At 43.3% G+C, this 19,478-nt stretch overlaps 1 protein-coding gene across 1 annotated transcript; it reads right to left on the bottom strand.

Moving 5' to 3' along the window:
* Nucleotides 1-61: 61 nt before the first annotated feature.
* On the bottom strand, nt 62-19,478 carry LOC121567327 (cullin-3-like). Its single transcript, XM_045217352.1, has 16 exons — nt 19,238-19,478; nt 13,971-14,168; nt 8,734-8,847; nt 7,886-8,046; nt 6,805-6,919; nt 6,276-6,504; nt 5,756-5,901; nt 5,270-5,446; nt 4,125-4,295; nt 3,472-3,579; nt 2,931-3,055; nt 2,678-2,774; nt 2,235-2,369; nt 1,746-1,932; nt 1,234-1,379; nt 62-1,100 (listed from the first exon to the last, which is right to left on the bottom strand). The coding sequence occupies exons 1-16, from the start codon at nt 19,298-19,300 to the stop codon at nt 969-971; spliced, it is 2,304 nt and encodes a 767-aa protein (XP_045073287.1). The 5' UTR covers nt 19,301-19,478; the 3' UTR covers nt 62-968.

Here is a 19,478-nt window from a genome sequence, read left to right as displayed (position 1 = left end):
CTCTGCTCTCAGAGAGGAATACACAAGGCACAGCATTGTGAAACATGGAGGCAAAATTCCCTTTGATGTACAATTTCTTTTTCTACATTTAATATGATGAAAACTAGGCCCTGTACAGTCCACTTTAGTGAGTACAATTATTTACAATTTATACACATTAAAACATGGTGCTAAATTGGTTCCAATTGAAATGCAGTAAAGAAAAAAAGAAACTTCACCTTTGGTCTGCATTGGGAAGAACCTACAATTCCAAGGAGAGTAATATTTTCTGGCCTGACGATCCAATTTTACAATAGGCCCCATTGAAAAAGACAAAGACAAAAACAAAACATACACCTTGTATAGAGCATATGTGACTTCTTCTACCACTCCATAAGATAAAGCATGCTATCAAGCAACTGCTCCTGTTCTCTGCAACCCAGCAACAACATCCATGTCCTCTTCTCTTTGATTAAAGCCCTAGAGGGGGGAAAAAATGCCAATAGTATCTGACAACCTGTACAACCAGCATGGTGCCATGAAAAAACACAAACATAACACATTTACATCAACATTTAAAATGGGAGAAATGTCAAATGTCTTCGTGTAGCCAACCCACATTTGCTTGGTATATATTTTGTATTATTTTGTTTATGCTAGTTCTTTTCCTTTGTTTATTGGGTTTGAATGCAGAACATTTGACGCATTCCCACTCTGCCCCCCTAATTCTCCCCAAGGCCACATTAGGAACATGAAACTGTAACAAAGCTAGATCCAATCCCTCCATTTAGCTCTTCTCAGCAGAAGAAATCTAAAATATATTTAAAAAACCTTGTCTTTTTAAATACATTTTTTTTTTCAATGGAAGAAAAGTAAGCTTCCCAGTGTTTCCCAGTATCCGACAAATTTCCAAGTTCATACGCATAACACAAGACCCCCCCAAAAAAGTATTGTTTCTTTTTGTGTCAGGTTTCATTGAATTCACGCCTTTATGCTACATAAGTGTACACTTTGCGATCCTCCGGTGTCCGCGCCAAATATTCCCGCTCAATGAGTCCTTCAATGCGCTTCTTGATGACTACAGGACTGGGGAGGAATCGCGATCGCAGCTGCTGGGTGACCTGGAGAGACGGTACAAACAGACACAATCAGAACCGGATCTCACATCTAATTACTGACGTTAATGAAATACTCAGAGGTACAGCCAGAAGTACCCCGAAACACCTCAATGTTCATACACTGTATTCCACTGACCTCTGCTACCAGTACGTTATGCTGCATCTTCTTTCTAGACTTCATGATGCGGACGATGGCCGCCTCAATCTCGTGCTTCCTATCGTCGTCCACTTTCTGCCGCGTCTCCTTCCTCTCCGGGTCCGTCTCTCCTTGCTTAGCGGCGACTAGTGACCAACACAAGGAAACAAGTTTCAGCCGGGAACCACATATGACAGCTACATGCACAGGACTATATCATTCACGCTACACCAGGTAAATCTGGCTGGGCTATCCAGATGAGTGGAGATCAGTGGGGTTTTCACTACAACTATTTGAGAGGTAGAATCATAGAACTAGAATCTCATTATAGTTCTGTGGGTAGAATGACCCTAGAAGGTTGGTATACATACAGTTCAACGCCATGCTTCAGAATGCAATGTTGAAACAAAATAAATCCTGGTTGTTTTTGTGCCATTTCAGTTATGCATGCCCTAGCTCTTTGAATCTGTGTTCCACAAGACCGGCCTGTATGGCTAAGTGGGTTTGTCTACCTGTCTGGATCTTGACGCGGTGCAGCTTGGAGGTGAACTGATCGTTGACGGTGAACACGTGGCCGTTTTCGATCTCCTTGGACTTGGGCTCCTTGGTGAGGACGCGCTGGGTGGGCTTCCCGCAGGCCAGCGACTGAAGCGCTCGCACCAGCTCCCTCTCCGGGATGTCTGTCTCCTGCTGGATCTCCTACACAGCAGAGAGCGAGAGATGGGGACAAAGAGGAGACATGGAGATGAGGCAGAGGGATCCTTTGATCCATGACTGCACTATACTGAAACCAAAGAATACATTGTTTTATTGAGAAACAAGAGTGTCTAACTTTTTCAGTTCAATATAACTTTACTCATCCCCTCAGGGAAAGACATTGCCAGACCACAAATATCAACATCCTGCACATATAATAAAGACATCACATTGCCCAAATACATCCCCCCTTACAAACGTTACTTTATTCAGTGATGTGCTACACATTCAATTAGCGGCTGTACCTCAAACATGGACTTCTCCCGGTTGTTGAAGAGCATGAGTATTGTCATCTGGAAGGTGGACACCTGCAGTATGTGCTTCCTGGTGTTGGAGCCTGTTACTTGGGCGCCGCCCACCCCCACCTCCGACCCGTCCTCCTGGGGAGAGAGAAGAAGAGAGAAGTCACCACCGGCCGGCCGCCTTCAGGTAACTCAGTCACACAGGAGTAATCATCAATGTAGCCTCTATTCAATCACTGACTAGGTCATGCTTATTTAAACACATACATGTGTGAAATGTTAGTTTAACCCCGCTCCCCACACATCCCTGTTCATCCCATATTCAAAGGCAAGTGCAGCCTTGATACACCTGCTGTTATCAAGGCCTGGTGTTGACATTAGTGGTGTGTGTGTGCATCAGTCTGTCTGTCTGCCAGCCAGTCAGGCAAAGACTGTCCCCTGCATACCTTTTTAATTGGGCCGTAGAAGGTGGCGTTGAGGTCTGCAGAGCCCATGTGATGCTGCAACGTGAGCTGCCTGCCGCTGTGCTTGGCCAGATAAAATCTATGGCAGCAGAACCAGAGGACAGTCACACACTACAGCGTTAAAGATAAACACAGACAATGGACAGCGCCCCGCTTCCACAACCTGCAGCAGAGAATATATGGCCTCTGCTATGCAAAGTAAATGAGATACAGTGAAGAACAAAGATAGACAAACCTTCTAAAGACTTCAAATGCATGTCGAGGAGAAGGGGGGATATTACATTTGGGCGTGGCGGACTGCGTTGGCCAGTAACCTGTCGTCAAGACCCTCACTGTGAGATCGACTCCGCCCAACGACACCTGGGGATGGAAGTTAGATCTACGTCTTTCATTGAGGTTCCCAATGGTCAGAATGACCATCAAAAGCTCCACAAGATGTGCTCTTCGCTTTGACAGAGCTAATGCTAGGTTAAATAAAGAGCAATAGTAATGGCGTCTTTTTGTAGGTACTAACCCCGCCATGGGTCGTTGGACAAAGCCTATGGGAAAATGAATGGAGTTTTTGTACGTTTTTTTGATAAACGCCGAAAATAAGGTATGTGGTAAACACAGGCTTAGGAGATCTTATACTTTTTGTCCCAAAACCCTATTATTTCCCCATAGGAATGGCTGAACGAACCAGAGGTAATTTATTTCAAAAAAAATTTAGGACTACAAGCTGGTTCCCCAGAACCAACACTGGACTGGTTCTGGGAGTGTGTGTCTCTGTGTCTCACCGCCGTTGACTGTAGGTGTTGGCGGAACTCGTCCATGGTTGTGTTTGAGATGCTCATGTCTCGGAACATGCCTTCCAGTTTGGAGGTGAACTGGCAACCACACTCCGTCTGGCCAGGGGAACCAGAGGAAGAGCGAGAGGAAGAGAAAGAGAGAGAGTGAGAGATACGGGATGATACAGATCTAGTCAACAACACTTCACTCGCTCTATCCGTTTCTGTCACACCGACTCTCCAACTCTGCTGAGCTGTAGTTCAACATACAGTTTCTGTGAAGGTCAAGTTAAAAATGCATTGTCATGTGTAAAGTACCAGACCTGGGATCAAAATACAATTTAAAATCATTTCAAATACTTTAGCTTTGCTAGCTTGAGGTTGCCTGTTGCAATTGAACCAATCGAAACGAACCAAAAGTGCAAACCCCGCCCACATGGCACCCCAAGCAGGCTAACGCAAACGCTCAAAGTATTTTAAAGATTTGAAATAGTATTTGAACACAGGTCTGGTATGTACTTATATTGAAAATCTTAAGGTCGCACTTATTAGGTATTGAAGGTTCTACAATACATCTGAAACAAACAGTTGATGAATGTGTTAATGGATGGAAGATCTTAAGATATGCAGCTACTGCACTTCCTCCTCCTCAGTCGCCTCACCTTGAGCTTAGAGATCATGTTCTTCTCCGAGTCGTCCGAGACGCTCTTGTTGGTGAGCAGCCTCCTGGCCAGGTGCTGTTTGTAGTACCTCTCAAACACATCCTTCTCCTGCATGAACCTGAAAAGCACCATGGCCTTGTCCAGGATCGACTCCACCTCCTGCTCCGTCAACTACGCACACAGAACGAGAGGACAGCGAGCGTTACACGAGCACACATACACACTTTAAATGATTACATTTCAAACACTGATTTAATCAAATATATTGAACTCCTTATACAGTGAGCTCCAAAAGTATTGGGACAGTGACCATTTTGTAGTTGTTTTGGCTCTGTACTCCAGCACTTTGGATTTGAAATGATACAATGACGGAGGTTAAAGTGCAGTCTGTCAGCTTTAATTTGAGGGTATTGTCATCCATATCGGGTGAACCGTTCAGAAATTACAGCACTTTTTGAACATAGTCCCCCCCCATTTTAGGGGACCAAAAGTATTGGGACAAAATCACTTATGTGTATTAAAGTAGTAAAAAGTATAGTATTTGGTCCCATATTCATAGCATGCAATGACTACATCAAGCTTGGACTCTACAAATTGGTTGGATGCATTTGCTGTTTGTTTTGGTTGTTTCAGATTATTTTGTGCCCAATAGAAATGAATGGTAAATAATGTATTGTCATTTTGGAGTCACTTTTATTGTAAATAAGAATAGAATATGTTTCTAGACACTTCTACATTAATGTGGTTGCTGCCATGATTACGGATAATCCTGAATGAATCATGAATAATAATGAGTGAGAATATCACCCCCCCCCCTGTTAGCATGTATTGGGGGTATGATAGTTCACGACTCATTCAGGATTATCCGTAATCATGGTAGCATCCAAATTAATGTAGAAGTGTTTAGAAACATATATTATTTTTTACAATAAAAGTGTAAAACATTATTTACCATTCATTTCTATTGGGCACAAAATCATCTGAAACACAACCAAATGTTTGTCACAATCAAATGGCACCTATTTCCTATATTGTGCATTACTTTTACCAGGGCCCATAGGGCGCTGAGCCCTGGTCAAAAGTAGGGCACTATGTAGTGAATGAGGGGAGGACGTTCCTCCCCATTACATCAGAAAACCACTCACTCCTTTTACGCCTTTCTTCAGCTTGTCGTCGATGAACAGGGAGAGGTACTCGGGGGAGCGCGAGTTGAGGTTGAGGAAGTATTCAAAGTCCCCTGCGATGGTCTGCTTGAAGAGCCGGTCGTTGTTGAACGACTCTAGGAGGAAGCGGTCGAAACGCGACTTCAGATCCAACAGACCCTGCAGACAACAAAAACCAGAGGAAGGAAGAAAACGTGACATTATTGGAAAGCAGTGGCACTTACTCCATGCTCTTGTGTACGCTGCCAACTAGAGTCAATATGGAGTATAACAACAGAAATTGCATCCCTGTAGTAGATTTAACAGCATTGGATCGGTGTAAGCATTTGCTGGAGTTTCCACTATTGTTAAATCCATGACCAGAGAGTGTGGAAATGCACAATTCGGGAGAATGGGAATGTAGTCAGAGATCAATTTTTAGTGGACCCCCTGCCCCATGTCAACGATGTCACTTCCTGTGTAAATTACCTGGATGTAATCCACAGGGTTTTTGACCTCGCCCTCCTCTGACACCAGCGCCTTGCCCTGCTCGCGGAGGTAGGAGCTCATGCACTCACACATGGTCTTCAGTCCGTTTGGCACTCTGCTAAAGAGCTTATACATACACGCCAGGTCTGTGTTCACGCACACACATCAGTACAAACACATTAGTATCCAAAGACCACCCACCAATATCTATCACAAGAAATATTGAATTGCTGACATTGATATCAAAACAATGGCACGGGTGGTGCCAAGTATGCACACGATAACAACACACATTCACACAATGTACATTATTCTGCTCTGCAAAAGACTTCTTAAGAGGTATGCAAATGTCTGACAAACTTTAACGTCAGAGTGAAATATCCCTTTCATGAAAAAAGAAAGACAAAAGGTCTGTATCCCAAATGGCACCCTATGCTCTATATAGTGCACTAATTTTCACCAGAGCCCTTACGGCCCTGTCAAAGGTATTTCAATAGTAGTAGTAGTGTGGCAAACTGACCCTCTGTCTTTCCGTTCTTGAGCATGTGGACGAGGCCCGAGTTCTCCATTTCCACGATGGTCTTCATGTGCTTGGAGATGAGCTCCCGCTCCACCACCTTGACGATGGGCTCCTCCGTCGTCTTGTCCAGGCAGTGCAGCACGCGCTCGATCTCCTCATTTATCCGCGCCTCCACTTTCTTTATGTACACGCTTGCGCTGTTCTCCGCCAAAAACTTCTGACTTTCCATCTGGAGGGCAAACAAACACGGGGTTAGGAGCACCATGGGTGATTGAGAGGGCATACACTCGAGCGGGCATACACATTATGTATATTTTTTTGACATTTTAGTCATTTAGCAGACGCTCTTATCCAAAGCGACTTACAATTAGTGAGTGCAAACATTTTTCATACTGGCCCCCCATGGGATATATACAACATGATAATAGTAGGCGAACAACATATATCAATGCAAGTCAACGTGCATGACACATATAGCATTGATGCGAATGAAATGTATGTATAGATGGGGGGGGGGATTCTTACAAACCTGGAAAAACTCTGCAGACATTTCTAAAAACGGGGCCTCAAAGTCCTCTTCGTAAACCGACCTCCCTTCGAGGCCTAAGATCATTAACATCTGACAGGCATTTCTGATCGCCCCCCTGAGAAAGAGAGAGACACAAACAGGGTCAGATTAAAAAACACCTCTACAGATTAATTCTAATTCAGTCCATGTGTCAAGTACAGTTGGGTCTCAAATTGCATTCTATTATGGGCCTTGGTCAAAAGTAGTGTACAAAACATTAGGAACACCTGCTCTGTCCATGACATAGACTGACCAGGTGAAAGCTATTATCCTTTATTGATGTCACCTGTTAAATCCACTTCAAAATCAGTATAGATGTAGGGGAGGAGACAGGTTAAAGAAGGATTTTTAAGCTTTGAGACAATTGAGACATGGATTGTGTAGGTGTTCCATTCAGAGGGTTAATGGGCAAGACAAAATATTTAAGTGCCTTTTGAACGGGGTATCAAGAACTGCAACGCTGCTGGGTTTTTCACGCTCAACAGTTTCCCGTGTGTATCAAGAATGGCCCACCACCCAAAGGACATCCAGCCAACTTGACAACTGTGGGAAGCATTGGGGTCAACATAGGCCAGGATCCCTGTGGAACGCTTTCAACACCTTGTAGAGTCCATGCCCTGACGAATTGAGGCTGTTCTGAGGTGTTCCTAATGTTTTGTATGCTCAGTGTATAGGATGCTATTTAGGTCTGGGTCAGCTCAAAGACTGGATCAAATACTTTTTAAATGCAACAAAGAGAACAATGAAATAATCATGGATTAGGGTTGTGGTTTTCTTTAAAATCGGGAGAAACACTGCTTCCTTCAGCTCAGAAACTGTGGCTCTGTTCGAATTCCTTCAAAGTGCATCCTCCCTTGAAACAGTCAATGCTTTGACATGGCTGGACAGATTAATGCTAGCGTTCCACCGCATGGCTTCCAGTCATTTCCAGTGACTCCACTTGTCCAGTCATTTCAGTGATTCCTTCAACGAAGCTAGGAATTTGTGCACTATTAAAGAAGTCGAACGGGGCCTGTGTATAGAGGGTGTCATATAATTATACCTGTCCACCACCTCGCCCTTCCTCTCCCGTGCGATCATGTCCAGGAGGGTCTGTCGGAGGTGGTCTCGGATGCAGCCGTAGCGCACCACCTGGTCTCTGAAGATGATCAGGCCCAGGTTGTAGACGTTCTCCACGCTGTTCTGCTGCACGTACACCCGGTCCTGGGAAACAAGAGGACGAGAGGGGGAAGCTTTGTCATTCAAGGCTGATTTTGCGTAAGTTTAGCATTTCCCCCACTAATGGTTATGGTTAGGATTGGGGGATGGGAAGCTGATCTCAGATCTGTACCTCACCCCGGAGCGCGTTTGAGACCTGCAGCCAGGAAGCAATGCATTACCAGTCCAAGGGAGGGTTACGAGACGACACTGTATTGAGAAATACAGTCAAATCCTAATAACTAAGAAGTGTGCATGTCCGATTAGCACAAATTGTGCATGTCAGCAGTTACGTTTTCTAAAAGTGTGATGATGATGCAAAACACATATGATGTAGCATCACTTTTAGATGTGTGCTGCATCTTGAAAACGTATCTGCTGACTGGAACAACAGTGGACGAATGAACAAAATACTAAAATATTATATTGGAGTAACATCCCTGGTTTACGTCTGCACCTGGTAGCTGGCAGACCCATGTATTTAGAGAGTTGGGACATTGAGGTTTCTGCATAATGGTGCATTTACATGACTCTACAATACTATGGCAGCCATGTTAGCCCCCCATTAACATTACATGGGGAATATGAAAAGAATGCTATGTAACTGTATGTCTAGAATTAAAACATTCTAAATTCTACAAGTTGGCATAACTCTCTAAATCCATGGCTCTGGTAGCTGGTGGTACCACTCACCATGTACATGAGGATGTCTCTGATCATGACCATGGCCGTCTGGTGGTCGTTCCAGGCTTGGTTCAGTGTTTGGAGGAAGTTGTTGTTTAGTGAGTTGAGGACATCTTCCCGTACCTGTGGGGAAGCAGCAGCACAGTCAGACAGAGAGGCATTCGTTTGATACTATACCAACACCACACTGATAACTCGGCACACTGAGACCATCTCGCTTTCTCTGCATGACACACTCTCTCTGTCTGTGAGTCTCTCCCTCCACGAGCTCCTCTCTCTGAGTGAGTCCATCTCTCTCTGTATGGGACTCTAAAGGACACTGTGCCCATCAATTTCAGGCAGAGAAACGTCATCATCCATTTAGTGAAACAGTGCCCAGCATACTGACACACACAATCTCAATGGAAAGTAAACCCCTCTCAGCTCACTATAAACACTCACTGATGAATATGTTGTACTTACAGTGCCTTCGGAAAGTATTCAGATCGCTTGACTTTTTCCACTTTGTTACGTTACAGCCTTGTTCTAAAATGGATTAAATACAAAAAAATCCTCAGCAATCTACACACAATACCCCATAGTGACAAAGCGAAAACAGAAATACATTATTTACATAAGTATTCAGACCCTTTGCAATGAGACTCGAAATTGAGCTCAGGTGCATCCTGTTTCCATTGATCATCCTTGAGATGTTTCTACAAATTGATTGGAGTCCATGTGGTAAATTCAATTGATTGGACATGATTTGGAAAGGCACACACCTGTCTATTTAAGGTCCCACAGTTGACAGTGCATGTCAGAGCAAAAACCAAGCCATGAGGTCGAAGGATTGTCAGTAGAGCTCCGAGACAGGATTGTGTTGAGGCACAGATATGGGTAAGGGTACCAAAAAATGTCTGCAGCATTGAAGGTCCCCAAGAACACAGTGGCCTCGATCATTCTTAAATGGAAGAAGTTTGGAACCACCAAGACTCTTCCTAGAGCTGGCCGCCCGGGCCAAACTGAGTTCCTCTGTGGAGATGGGAGAACCTTCGGCCTGAATGCCAAGCGTCACGTCTTAAGGAAACCTGGCACCATCCCTACGGTGAAGAATGGTGGTGGCAGCATCATGCTGTGGGGATGTTTTTCAGCGGCAGGGACTGGGAGACTAGCCAGGATCGAGGCAAAGATGAACGGAGGTTAAATGCGATATCCATTTATTTATTTTGCACAAATTTCTAAAAAACAGTTTTTGCTTTGTCATTATGGGGTATTGTGTGTAGATTGATGAGGGAATTTTTTTTTAAAATCCACTTTAGAATAAGTCTGTAACGTAACAAAATGTGGAAAAAGTCAAGGGGTCTGAATATTTCCCAATGCACTGTATGTGTATTAACCTAAAATACCATCACCCAAATTGAAGACTTTTGAGAGAGAAAATTGCCCGCGCTGAAGACATCTAATCTATATGGGTCCGTTAAATCAAGGCCTAGTAAAGGCCCAGTGCACTACTTGTGAAAAAATGTAAACTAAATGTATTTGAGCGTTTACCAGCATTTGATCTGATAATTATCTGTACAAACAGTTAATTGGATAATACTTGTGGAATATAAAAATACTTGCTTGATATGTTTTCCAGTTCCTTTAAATACTTAGCAAATGCAACTTATTATTTTTGAACATAATTTTTTTTACCCCTTTTTCTCCCCAATTTCGTGATATCCAATTGGTAGTTACAGTCTTGTCCCATCGCTGCAACTCCTGTACGGACTCGGGAAAGGCGAAGGTCGAGAGCCATGTGACCTCCGAAACACGACCCTGCCAAGCTGCACTGCTACTTGACACACTGCTTGCTTAACCCGGAAGCCAGTCGCACCAATGTGTCGGAGGAAACACCGTACAACTGGTGACCGTGTCAGCGTGCATGCGCCCTGCCCGCCACAGGAGTCGCTAGAGCGTGATGGGACAAGGACATCCCAGCCGGCCAAACCCTCCCCTAACCCGGACAACGCTGGGCCAATTGTGCGTCGCCTCATGGGTCTCCCGGTCACAGCCCAGGATCGAACCCGGATCTGTAGTGACATCTCAAGCACTGCTGTGCCTTAGACCGCTGCGCCACTCGGGAGGCCCAATGCAACTTATTTCTATCTGAAAACTGAAATGGCCATTTGATTCCTTTTCCATTTTAGTAGATGCTCTTATCCAGAGCAACTTACAGTAGTGAGTGCATACATTTTCATACTTTTTTTTTTATACTGGCCCCCCGTGGGAATCGAACCCACAACCCTAGCATTGCAAGTGCCATGCTCGACCAACTGAGCCACATCACAAACCACTTGATGTCTCAATGTACTCAATTACTGTATTGCGCAAACCTAGATGACCAGCCTATGTACAATACAGTAATGTACATTTACATAGTGGTTTGTAAAGATGGCACATTAATACTGCACAAAAAGTGGTTGTTTTTCATTGTTATTTGATCAAGAAATTTTTTTAATTTAATGTGGATGTTTTGTGTCTTTGCCCATAACTTTGCACCTTTTGATGTAAATGTTTGGGGACAGGGTTTTGTTCTTTCTGGATTCCATTAGAATGACAATTGCAGAGAAAGGGACAGGGCAACAACTTTTCAATTCCAACTATTGAATACTGCAAGATGCTGTTCTTAATTATACAACTACCATTTTTGCCAAAGCTGAGATGCTATATCGGTCCGCTAATACTAGTAAAGGCCCAGTGCGCTACTTTTCTAATTTTTCAGCACCCCTACTTCCCACAGCTATGCATATGTACCAATTGAAAATCATACCGTCTGTATTTCAAAATACCCCGGTATATGGTATATCGCCCAAGGCTAATGGTGTATCAGCTAAATTGCAGTTGTCTGAAAGGAATTCTATGAATTCTACTTCAATGATTGAAATGACACCCACCCTGTATTTAAGAGCATGTTGCGTCTCAACCTATGGTGGGCACAACACCAACACCTCAGATGATATGAAATAGGGTCTAAGCTACAAATACGAAAAAATCAGAGTTTATGGATTTTTCTGATAATTGATAATAAAAGGTAAAAGTTTTCTTTTTTTTTTTTTAGGTAAATTTTTATTTAAGTTTTTTTTCTAGAAATAATCACATAGTTTGACATCACTGTTTGTCCCTCTAATCACTCTGACATCAATGCAAATCAAACACTTAATGAGAGCCCTGGCATCCAGAGTTTGAGCAGAATAGGATCACCTGTTGCGCAGGGAGAGCTAGCTTCTCATAGCTGGTTGATGAATGAAATAAGTGCTCCTGTTGCACAACATTTCTATAGGCTATGCAATAGGCTAGGCTATGCAATCTGTTAAAAAGAGGAGTATCCCATCAGCTTTCTATAGGCTAGGCCTACTATATTTACTTCTCAACTTTCCAAATATGAATCAAAAAAGGCTATGGGTGATTTTTATGATTTGTGGGATATTCTAAATAAAAAATAATTCTACACATATATTAGTAGGCTATATGTAGAAACCATATTAAATGGAGAATACTGACTGAGTATATTATCAAGTGCTTGTCAAATTGTGAATGAGAGGCTGATGAAGTGTGTGTAGCCTGCGCAAGAAAAAGAGCAGAGTGCTTCTCTTTCATGCAACCTTTTCAAATCATCATTCGTCGCATCATGCAGCCTTAGAATGTATTAGAAATCAAAACATATAGCCTTTACGTTTGTATCACAACTAAAGTTGAATAAATAACTGTAAATTAAGCATATAGGAGGACCTGCTTCTTTGTTAACCGCTCAACACAGAATAGCTGCATGTGCGAACTCCCTCGAAAATCGTTTGGGGGAAGAATATCCTATTTTATTCAGTTATTTTCTATTGTATTGTTCTTACTATAAAATAATGCCACAGGAATTATAAGCAAATCTTGCCTGCTAAATGAACTAGTGTAGCCCACTGCCATTTAGCATAGCCAGATCAGGGCCTACCATAAGGACGACTCAAAATATGCTGTTCTGTTCTTCTGGAATAGGCTACATTTTCTTCATATTATAACGTTTCTTTATACCTGCCTAAATATATTTATTGTGATGTGTTAGCTATATTAAATGGATTTATTATACTTTTTTAAATGTAGATGTTCCAAAAGGTCCGCATCAGTGGCTTGTAGGCTATGAGTGGAAGCCGGAGATGCTAAACGTGTTTATGTTAATTAAATGGTCAATTACCGTGAGACCGACAGTTATTTAAATGACAATCACCCGGCTGACAAAATTTCATGACTGCCCCAGTCCTGCATAGATATTTAATTGGCCCAGTAATGTCATTGTTTCCAAATAGTTTGCAGACGCCATAGAAACCTGTCACGGCATCAAGATAATCTGATGCTGCTTCCTGCTGCTACTCATTCAGTGGAATATGTTGGCCTACATGGTGTGTGGTTTAAACATGACTGTTATAGGGATCATGTGATCCACAAACTATCCTCAGACAGATTTCTAACTAATCACACAAACTCTTTCCCAAGGTCAAAGGCTATCACAATCACTGATTGAAGTACCAAAAGGCAGATTGATTGGCTTCCTAGTACCTACATGATTGGACAAAACACAGAGCAAAACCAAAAACACATCCTGCTTCTCTCTCCGAAACAGGATACTTTTTCAATCAGCTGAGCTTGTCATAGATCAGGACTGTGTGTGTGTGCAATTACTGAAAGAGGGCTTTCAAATCTCCAGTCAGATGCCTATGGGCCATAGTGGAGCTGGGCCTTCTGATAGACCCATTCCTTAAACTTTTCTCATTTCATTTCCAACCACTAAATATAATGAATGAATGGGAGCAACTCATGTTTTCCAGATAGTTTGCTTTCTTTTGCAAGTCCGCCGTATCCAGCCATAGTCAGACAGATTCCCTGAGCTTTTCCACCGTAATAGGTTTAATATGAGCACTTCACTTCATCACGCTGTCAGCATACCAAACAGGCCCAACACTGAACAGGCAAACCGGCCTGTAATTTAATATCACCTGGATTCGTGTGACAGACTATCACAAGGTTTGTTTCCTTGCTTTTCAACAATTAAAAGGATATTGTGGTCAAGCTGAGTAACATCTTGTGGTCAAGCTCAGTGACTATTCTCCCACTGCAGAGATCCTGTAAGTGTACTGATGGAAAATACACTAAAGACCTGCCAGTGAAGGGTGATTACTGCCACATACCCGCACAAATCCAGCAAAGGGACGTTAATACCACCCTGCGCACATTGGCCTTACTTTGTTGATGAGGTGCTCGGTGACCACCTCCCGGAGGCCCGTGTAGAGCTTCTCGCCGTGTTTGTGCAGCACCATGGTGTAGGCGTTCCTGTAGAGCTCCTCGAAGCTCAGCCCGCTGTTGTTCTTCCTCTGGATCTCCTGGATGGCATTCTTCAGAAGGTCCCAGATGTTGTTGACATACTTCTCGTCCATCGTCATCTGCAGTGGACAAAGGAAGTAAGAGTGAGAGGAGAGCAGACAAATAGACTGACAGGCCAATGTTTCGGAGATTATTGGCTCCCTCGTTTGAGGTAGAACTGGAGCAAAGCAGCTTGATAGACATTGTGTGCATAGCCTCCATTTTTATCACAGTCTCCTGCTAGGGTGGCCAACTTCTTTAGGTCAGCAATCGGCGAGAGAGACAAGTCTACAGTTGCTGCACTTCTGCAACCCAAAAACCCCTACTTATTTAAAGAGTAGCCTATATTATGATGCAACATCTAACAGTTTGAGTGTAACATTGACAAAAGAATACTCCTCCTCAAAATTCACGATTTATATTCCTACTTTCGATCCTATATGTAAAAGTATATAAAAACAAATCACTGTAAGGGAAACTGAGTAGGTGTGTCCCTATTTGTGTTCCTTGTGATGAACGAAGACTGCAATATCATGATAATATTCCCAATAAGGTTCAAGCCAGTCCATAGCATGAATGAAAGAGTTTTATATTTTCCATATCATATTGCTCACGGCCACCTCTAACTGTGCCTCGTAACATTTGCCTTTCCCCCAAATTCTCCTTTTAACTGGACAGACAGTAATGACACTGTAGCCAACTATCACACTCTGATAAACACGGCCATATTCACAGCTTGATATGAATCCCTTGTCCCCTTTGGCTGCCACATTCAACCATGGCCTGTTAAACCTCTCCAAAGTGAGGCTTGGCCGAAAGCTGCATACAAGGTGTCTGGATATGGCACCATCCACACACACCGACAAACACGAGCATATTTAACAGGAAGTATCAGTGTTTATTTACTTATTGATTTCACCTTTTTTAACCAGGTAAGCCAGTTGAGAACAAGTTCTCATTTCGAACTGCAACCTGGCCAAGATAAAGCAAAGCAGTGCGATAAAAACAACAACAACACAGAGTTACATATGGAATAAACAAAACGTACAGTCAATAACAAAATAGAAAATATATATACAGTGTGTGCAAATGTAGTAAATTATGGAGGTAAGGCAATAAATAGGCCATAGTGCAAAATAATTACAATTTAGTATTAACACTAGAGTGATAGATGTGCAGAAGATGATGTGCAAATAGAGATACTGGGGTGCAAATTAGCAAAATAAATAACAATGTAAATAACAATATGGGGATGAGGTAGTTGGGTGGGCTAATTACAGATGGGCTGTGTACAGGTACAGTGATCGGTAAGCTGCTCTGACAACTGATGCTTAAAGTTAATGAGGGAGCTAAGTGTCTCCAGCTTCAGAGATTTTTGTAGTTCGTTCCAGTCATTTGCAGCAGAAAACTGGAAGGAATGGCGGCCAAAGGAGGTGTTGGCTTTGGGGATGACCAGTGAGATATACCTGCTGGAACGCATACTAGGGGTGGGTGTTGCTATGGTGACCAATGAGCTAAGATAAGACGGGGATTTGAATAGAAGTGATTTATAGATGACCTGGAGCCAGTGGGTTTGGCGACTAATATGTAGTGAGGGCCAGCCAACGAGAGCGTACAGGTCACAATGGTGGGTAGTATATGGGGCTTTGGTGACAAAACGGATGGCACTGTGATAGATTACATCCAATTTTCTGAGTTGAGTGATGGAAGCTATTTTGTAAATGACATCGCCGAAGTCAAGGATCGGTAGGATAGTCAGTTTTACGAGGGCATGTTTAGTAGCATGAGTGAAGGAGGCTTTGTTGCGAAACAGGAAGCTGATTCTAGATGTAACTTTGGATTGGAGATGCTTAATGCGAGTCTGGAAGGAGAGTTTACGGTCTAACCAAACACCTAGGTATTTGTAGTTGTCCACATATTCTAAGTCAGACCCGCCGAGAGTAGTGATTCTAGTCGGGCGGGCGCAAGCAGCGTTCGATTGAAGAGCATGCATTTAGTTTTACTAGCGTTTAAGATCAGTTGGAGGCCGCGGAAGGAGTGTTGTATGGCATTGAAGCTCGTTTGGAGGTTTGTTAACACAGTGTCCAATGAAGGGCCAGATGTATACAAAATGGTGTCATCTGCGTAGAGGTGGATCTGAGAGTCACCAGCAGCAAGAGCGACATCATTGATATACACAGAGAATAGAGTCGGCCCGAGAATTGAACCCTGTGGCACCCCCATAGAGACTGTCAGAGGTCCAGACAACAGGCCTTCCGATTTGACACATGAACTCTATCTGAAAAGTAGTTGGTGAACCAGGCGAGGCAGTCATTTGAGAAACCAAGGCTATTTAGTCTGCCAATAAGAATAGGGTGATTGACAGAGTCAAAAGCCTTGGCCAGGTCGATGAAGACGGCTGCACAGTACTGTCTTTTATCAATCGCGGTTATTATATCGTTTAGGACCTTGTTCGTGGCTGAGGTGCACCCATGACCAGCTCGGAAACCAGATTGCATATCGGAGAAGGTACGGTGGGATTCGAAGTGGTCGGTGATCTGTTTGTTAACTTGGCCTTCAAATACTTTCCAAAGGCAGGGAAGGATGGATATAGGTCTGTAACAGTTTGGATCTAGAGTGTCACCCCCTTTGAAGATAGGGATGACCGCGGCAGCTTTCCAATCTCTAGGGATCTAAGACGATACGAAATAGAGGTTGAACAGGCTAGTAATAGGGGTTGCGACAATTTCGGCGGCTAATTTTAGAAAGAAAGGGTCCAGATTGTCTAGCCCAGCTGATTTGTAGGGGTCCAGATTTTGCAGCTCTTTCAGGACATCAGCTATCTGAATTTGGGTGAAGGAGAAGCGGGGGGGCATGGGCAAGTTGCAGCGGAGGGTGCAGAGCTGGTGGCCGGGGTAGGGGTAGCCAGGTGGAAAGCATGGCCAGCCGTAGCAAAATGCTTATTGAAATTCTCGATTCTCTTAGATTTATCGGTGGTGACAGTGTTTCCTAGCCTCAGTGCAGTGGGTAGCTGGAGGAGGTGCTTTTATTCTCCATGGACTTTACAGTGTGATTGGACAGGGTTCACAGGGATCCGGGAGGTAACATAGCAGGACAATCCATGACCCTACTCAACCCGGGCACAATTATGCAAGGTTGGTATTTGGATTTCTTATTGGTCTGTGTGGCCTAAACCTCAAACCACACATTCCTGAGTGAGTGACGGGGATCAGGATGAAGTGAACCCCTCTGCAACTAATAGGCCTATTCCTCGTAAGTCATTTTTATGAAACCTAGTAACTTACCATAATAAACAAACTGTCATATATCTGAACCTTTTTCTGGCCATGATTACACTGTTTTGTAGAGGAAGTGCACTAACGCCCTGGACCAGAACTACACAAAACAGTCCTATTTTCTGTGGTACTCTGACACCGTTTTAGTCTGTGGCCAGACTCATTGCTGATTCTGAGGACATCTCAGAATGTCTGAGAGAGGTAACATGATGTGATGGCAGTAAACTTTCAACTAGACACTGGGTTTAGCACATTATCCTTTATTTAAGGCCTATGGTAATATGACGTTTATGATGAGTCACTGCCTTGGTGAAGATTAAACTAAACCAGTCTGACAAAACTGGCGAAACTAGCCACCTGATGTCACAATAATTAATTTAGCCCATTCATAGACGCTAACTACCTTTAGCCCGACGCTTGCTCTAAATGTTAACACGAAAGTGGTACGGTTTTGGAAACATACGGAATGTATCTCTCATATCAGCGAGAAATAATGTTCTAAAAACAAAAGGTTAAATTACTACACACCTTTATAGGGTTAGTGTTCCTGCATGGCCATATCTCCAAGTTGCAGCGCTTGTTTCCAGAAGACACCAACTGTGCCAATTTGCTATCTAGGGTGTTCCGATAAGCGTAACTGGGAGGAAGTGTAGTTCATCAACTGGAGGTGCACACATCATATGGATCTGTGCAAATCTGCTACAGTAAGTGTATATATTTTTTATTTAAAAGATCATTTCTCACTGATTTTAAAGATAAGGGCCATATGTTTAGAAAACCTTTTCTCAAGCAATTATTATTTACGTTTCTAAACTTTAAAACACAAAGTCGGAATTGTAGTTCACATGGAGTCAGCCGTGTGCGAAGCTAACCGCTGAAAACCCTATGGAGAGGGTTTTGGAGAGCTTCTGTAGTCTCCCGAGTGGCGCAGTGGTCTAAGGCACTGCATCGCAGTACTAGCTGTGCCACTAGAGATCCTGGTTCGAATCCAGGCTCTGTCGTAGCCGGCCGCGACCGGAGACTCATGGGGCGGCGCACAATTGGCCCAGCGTCGTCCAGGGTAGTGAATGGCCGGCAGGGATGTAGCTCAGTTGGTAGAGCATGGCGTTTGCAACGCCAGGGTTGTGGGTTCGATTCCCACGGGAGGCCAGTATGAAAAATAAAATAATGTATGCAGTCACTAACTGTAAGTCGCTCTGGATAAGAGCGTCTGCTAAATGACTGAAATGTAAAAGAAAATTCAGTGGAGGCACATCCCATCAGAACTGAATACTGTCATCCAATAACTTCGTCCCATTAGCTTTCAAACTGTTTCCCAATTAAACTTAGCGTTAGCTACTTCAATCTTGAATGACAAAGTAACTCGTTATTACAGTCGATGCAAATGTTAGCTAACTATCTAACAGTTAAATTTAGTTAGGGTATCAACATTTTATTGGCATGTAACTAAAGAACCATGTCATGCAAAATAACGTCACCCAACAACAATACTCTCCAACACACCAGTTTCTGAATTGAACTAAATACAACAAGTAATGAGACCACAAACAACGCTACGACGCCAAATATTTAGTTAACGAAACCATGCTTTTCTTCGGGTAAAGATGTTGGTAGTTCGCTAGCTAATGTTAATTAATAATTGTCTGACAACAACAGTAACGTTACTAGCTACTGTAGCTAACAGTAGCTAGCTAGCAGTATGAACCTCTATCCATAACCTCTAGTAGGGGGTAGCTAGATATCTACTTTGTTTACTGAAAGACCGGCCTTGGAAACTGCACACCCCAGCTAGCTAGTTACTCGAACATCGGTGGTCCAGTCACCGCCTGCTGCTGTGCTGGCATGGACAGGTCCTATCAGCCGTGTGTACTTACAGGAAAGGCTCGTATCCTCATCTTGGTGTCCTTTTTGGTGCCGCCTTTGCTGAGATTGGACATGGTTACCTCGTCTGTGTGTTCTGTATTTACATGAAAATATTATCTGGTGAGGTACAGGGAAGTATACTTGTGGAACAGCTTCCACTCGACCTTCCTCGCTGGTCCGTAGTTGGTTGTTGACACCAAACGGCAATGTTCCTCTCTAACGTAGATCTCCACACACAGCAATGGCGGACTA

Source organism: Coregonus clupeaformis, chromosome 6, assembly GCF_020615455.1.
Source record: "Coregonus clupeaformis isolate EN_2021a chromosome 6, ASM2061545v1, whole genome shotgun sequence".
Lineage (NCBI taxonomy): Eukaryota > Metazoa > Chordata > Actinopteri > Salmoniformes > Salmonidae > Coregonus > Coregonus clupeaformis.
This window is presented reverse-complemented; position numbering and strand designations above follow the sequence as displayed.

Coding starts and splice junctions, on each gene's coding strand:
- LOC121567327 (XM_045217352.1), bottom strand. CDS start 19,300: ATGTCCAATCTCAGCAAAGGCGGCACCAAAAAGGACACCAAGATGAGG. Junction 6,920..7,885: donor AAGGGCGAGGTGGTGGACAG/GTATAATTATAT, acceptor TCTCTTTCTCAG/GGGGGCGATCAGAAATGCCT. Junction 4,296..5,269: donor TGAAGAAAGGCGTAAAAGGA/GTGAGTGGTTTT, acceptor CTGTGTGCGTAG/TTGACGGAGCAGGAGGTGGA.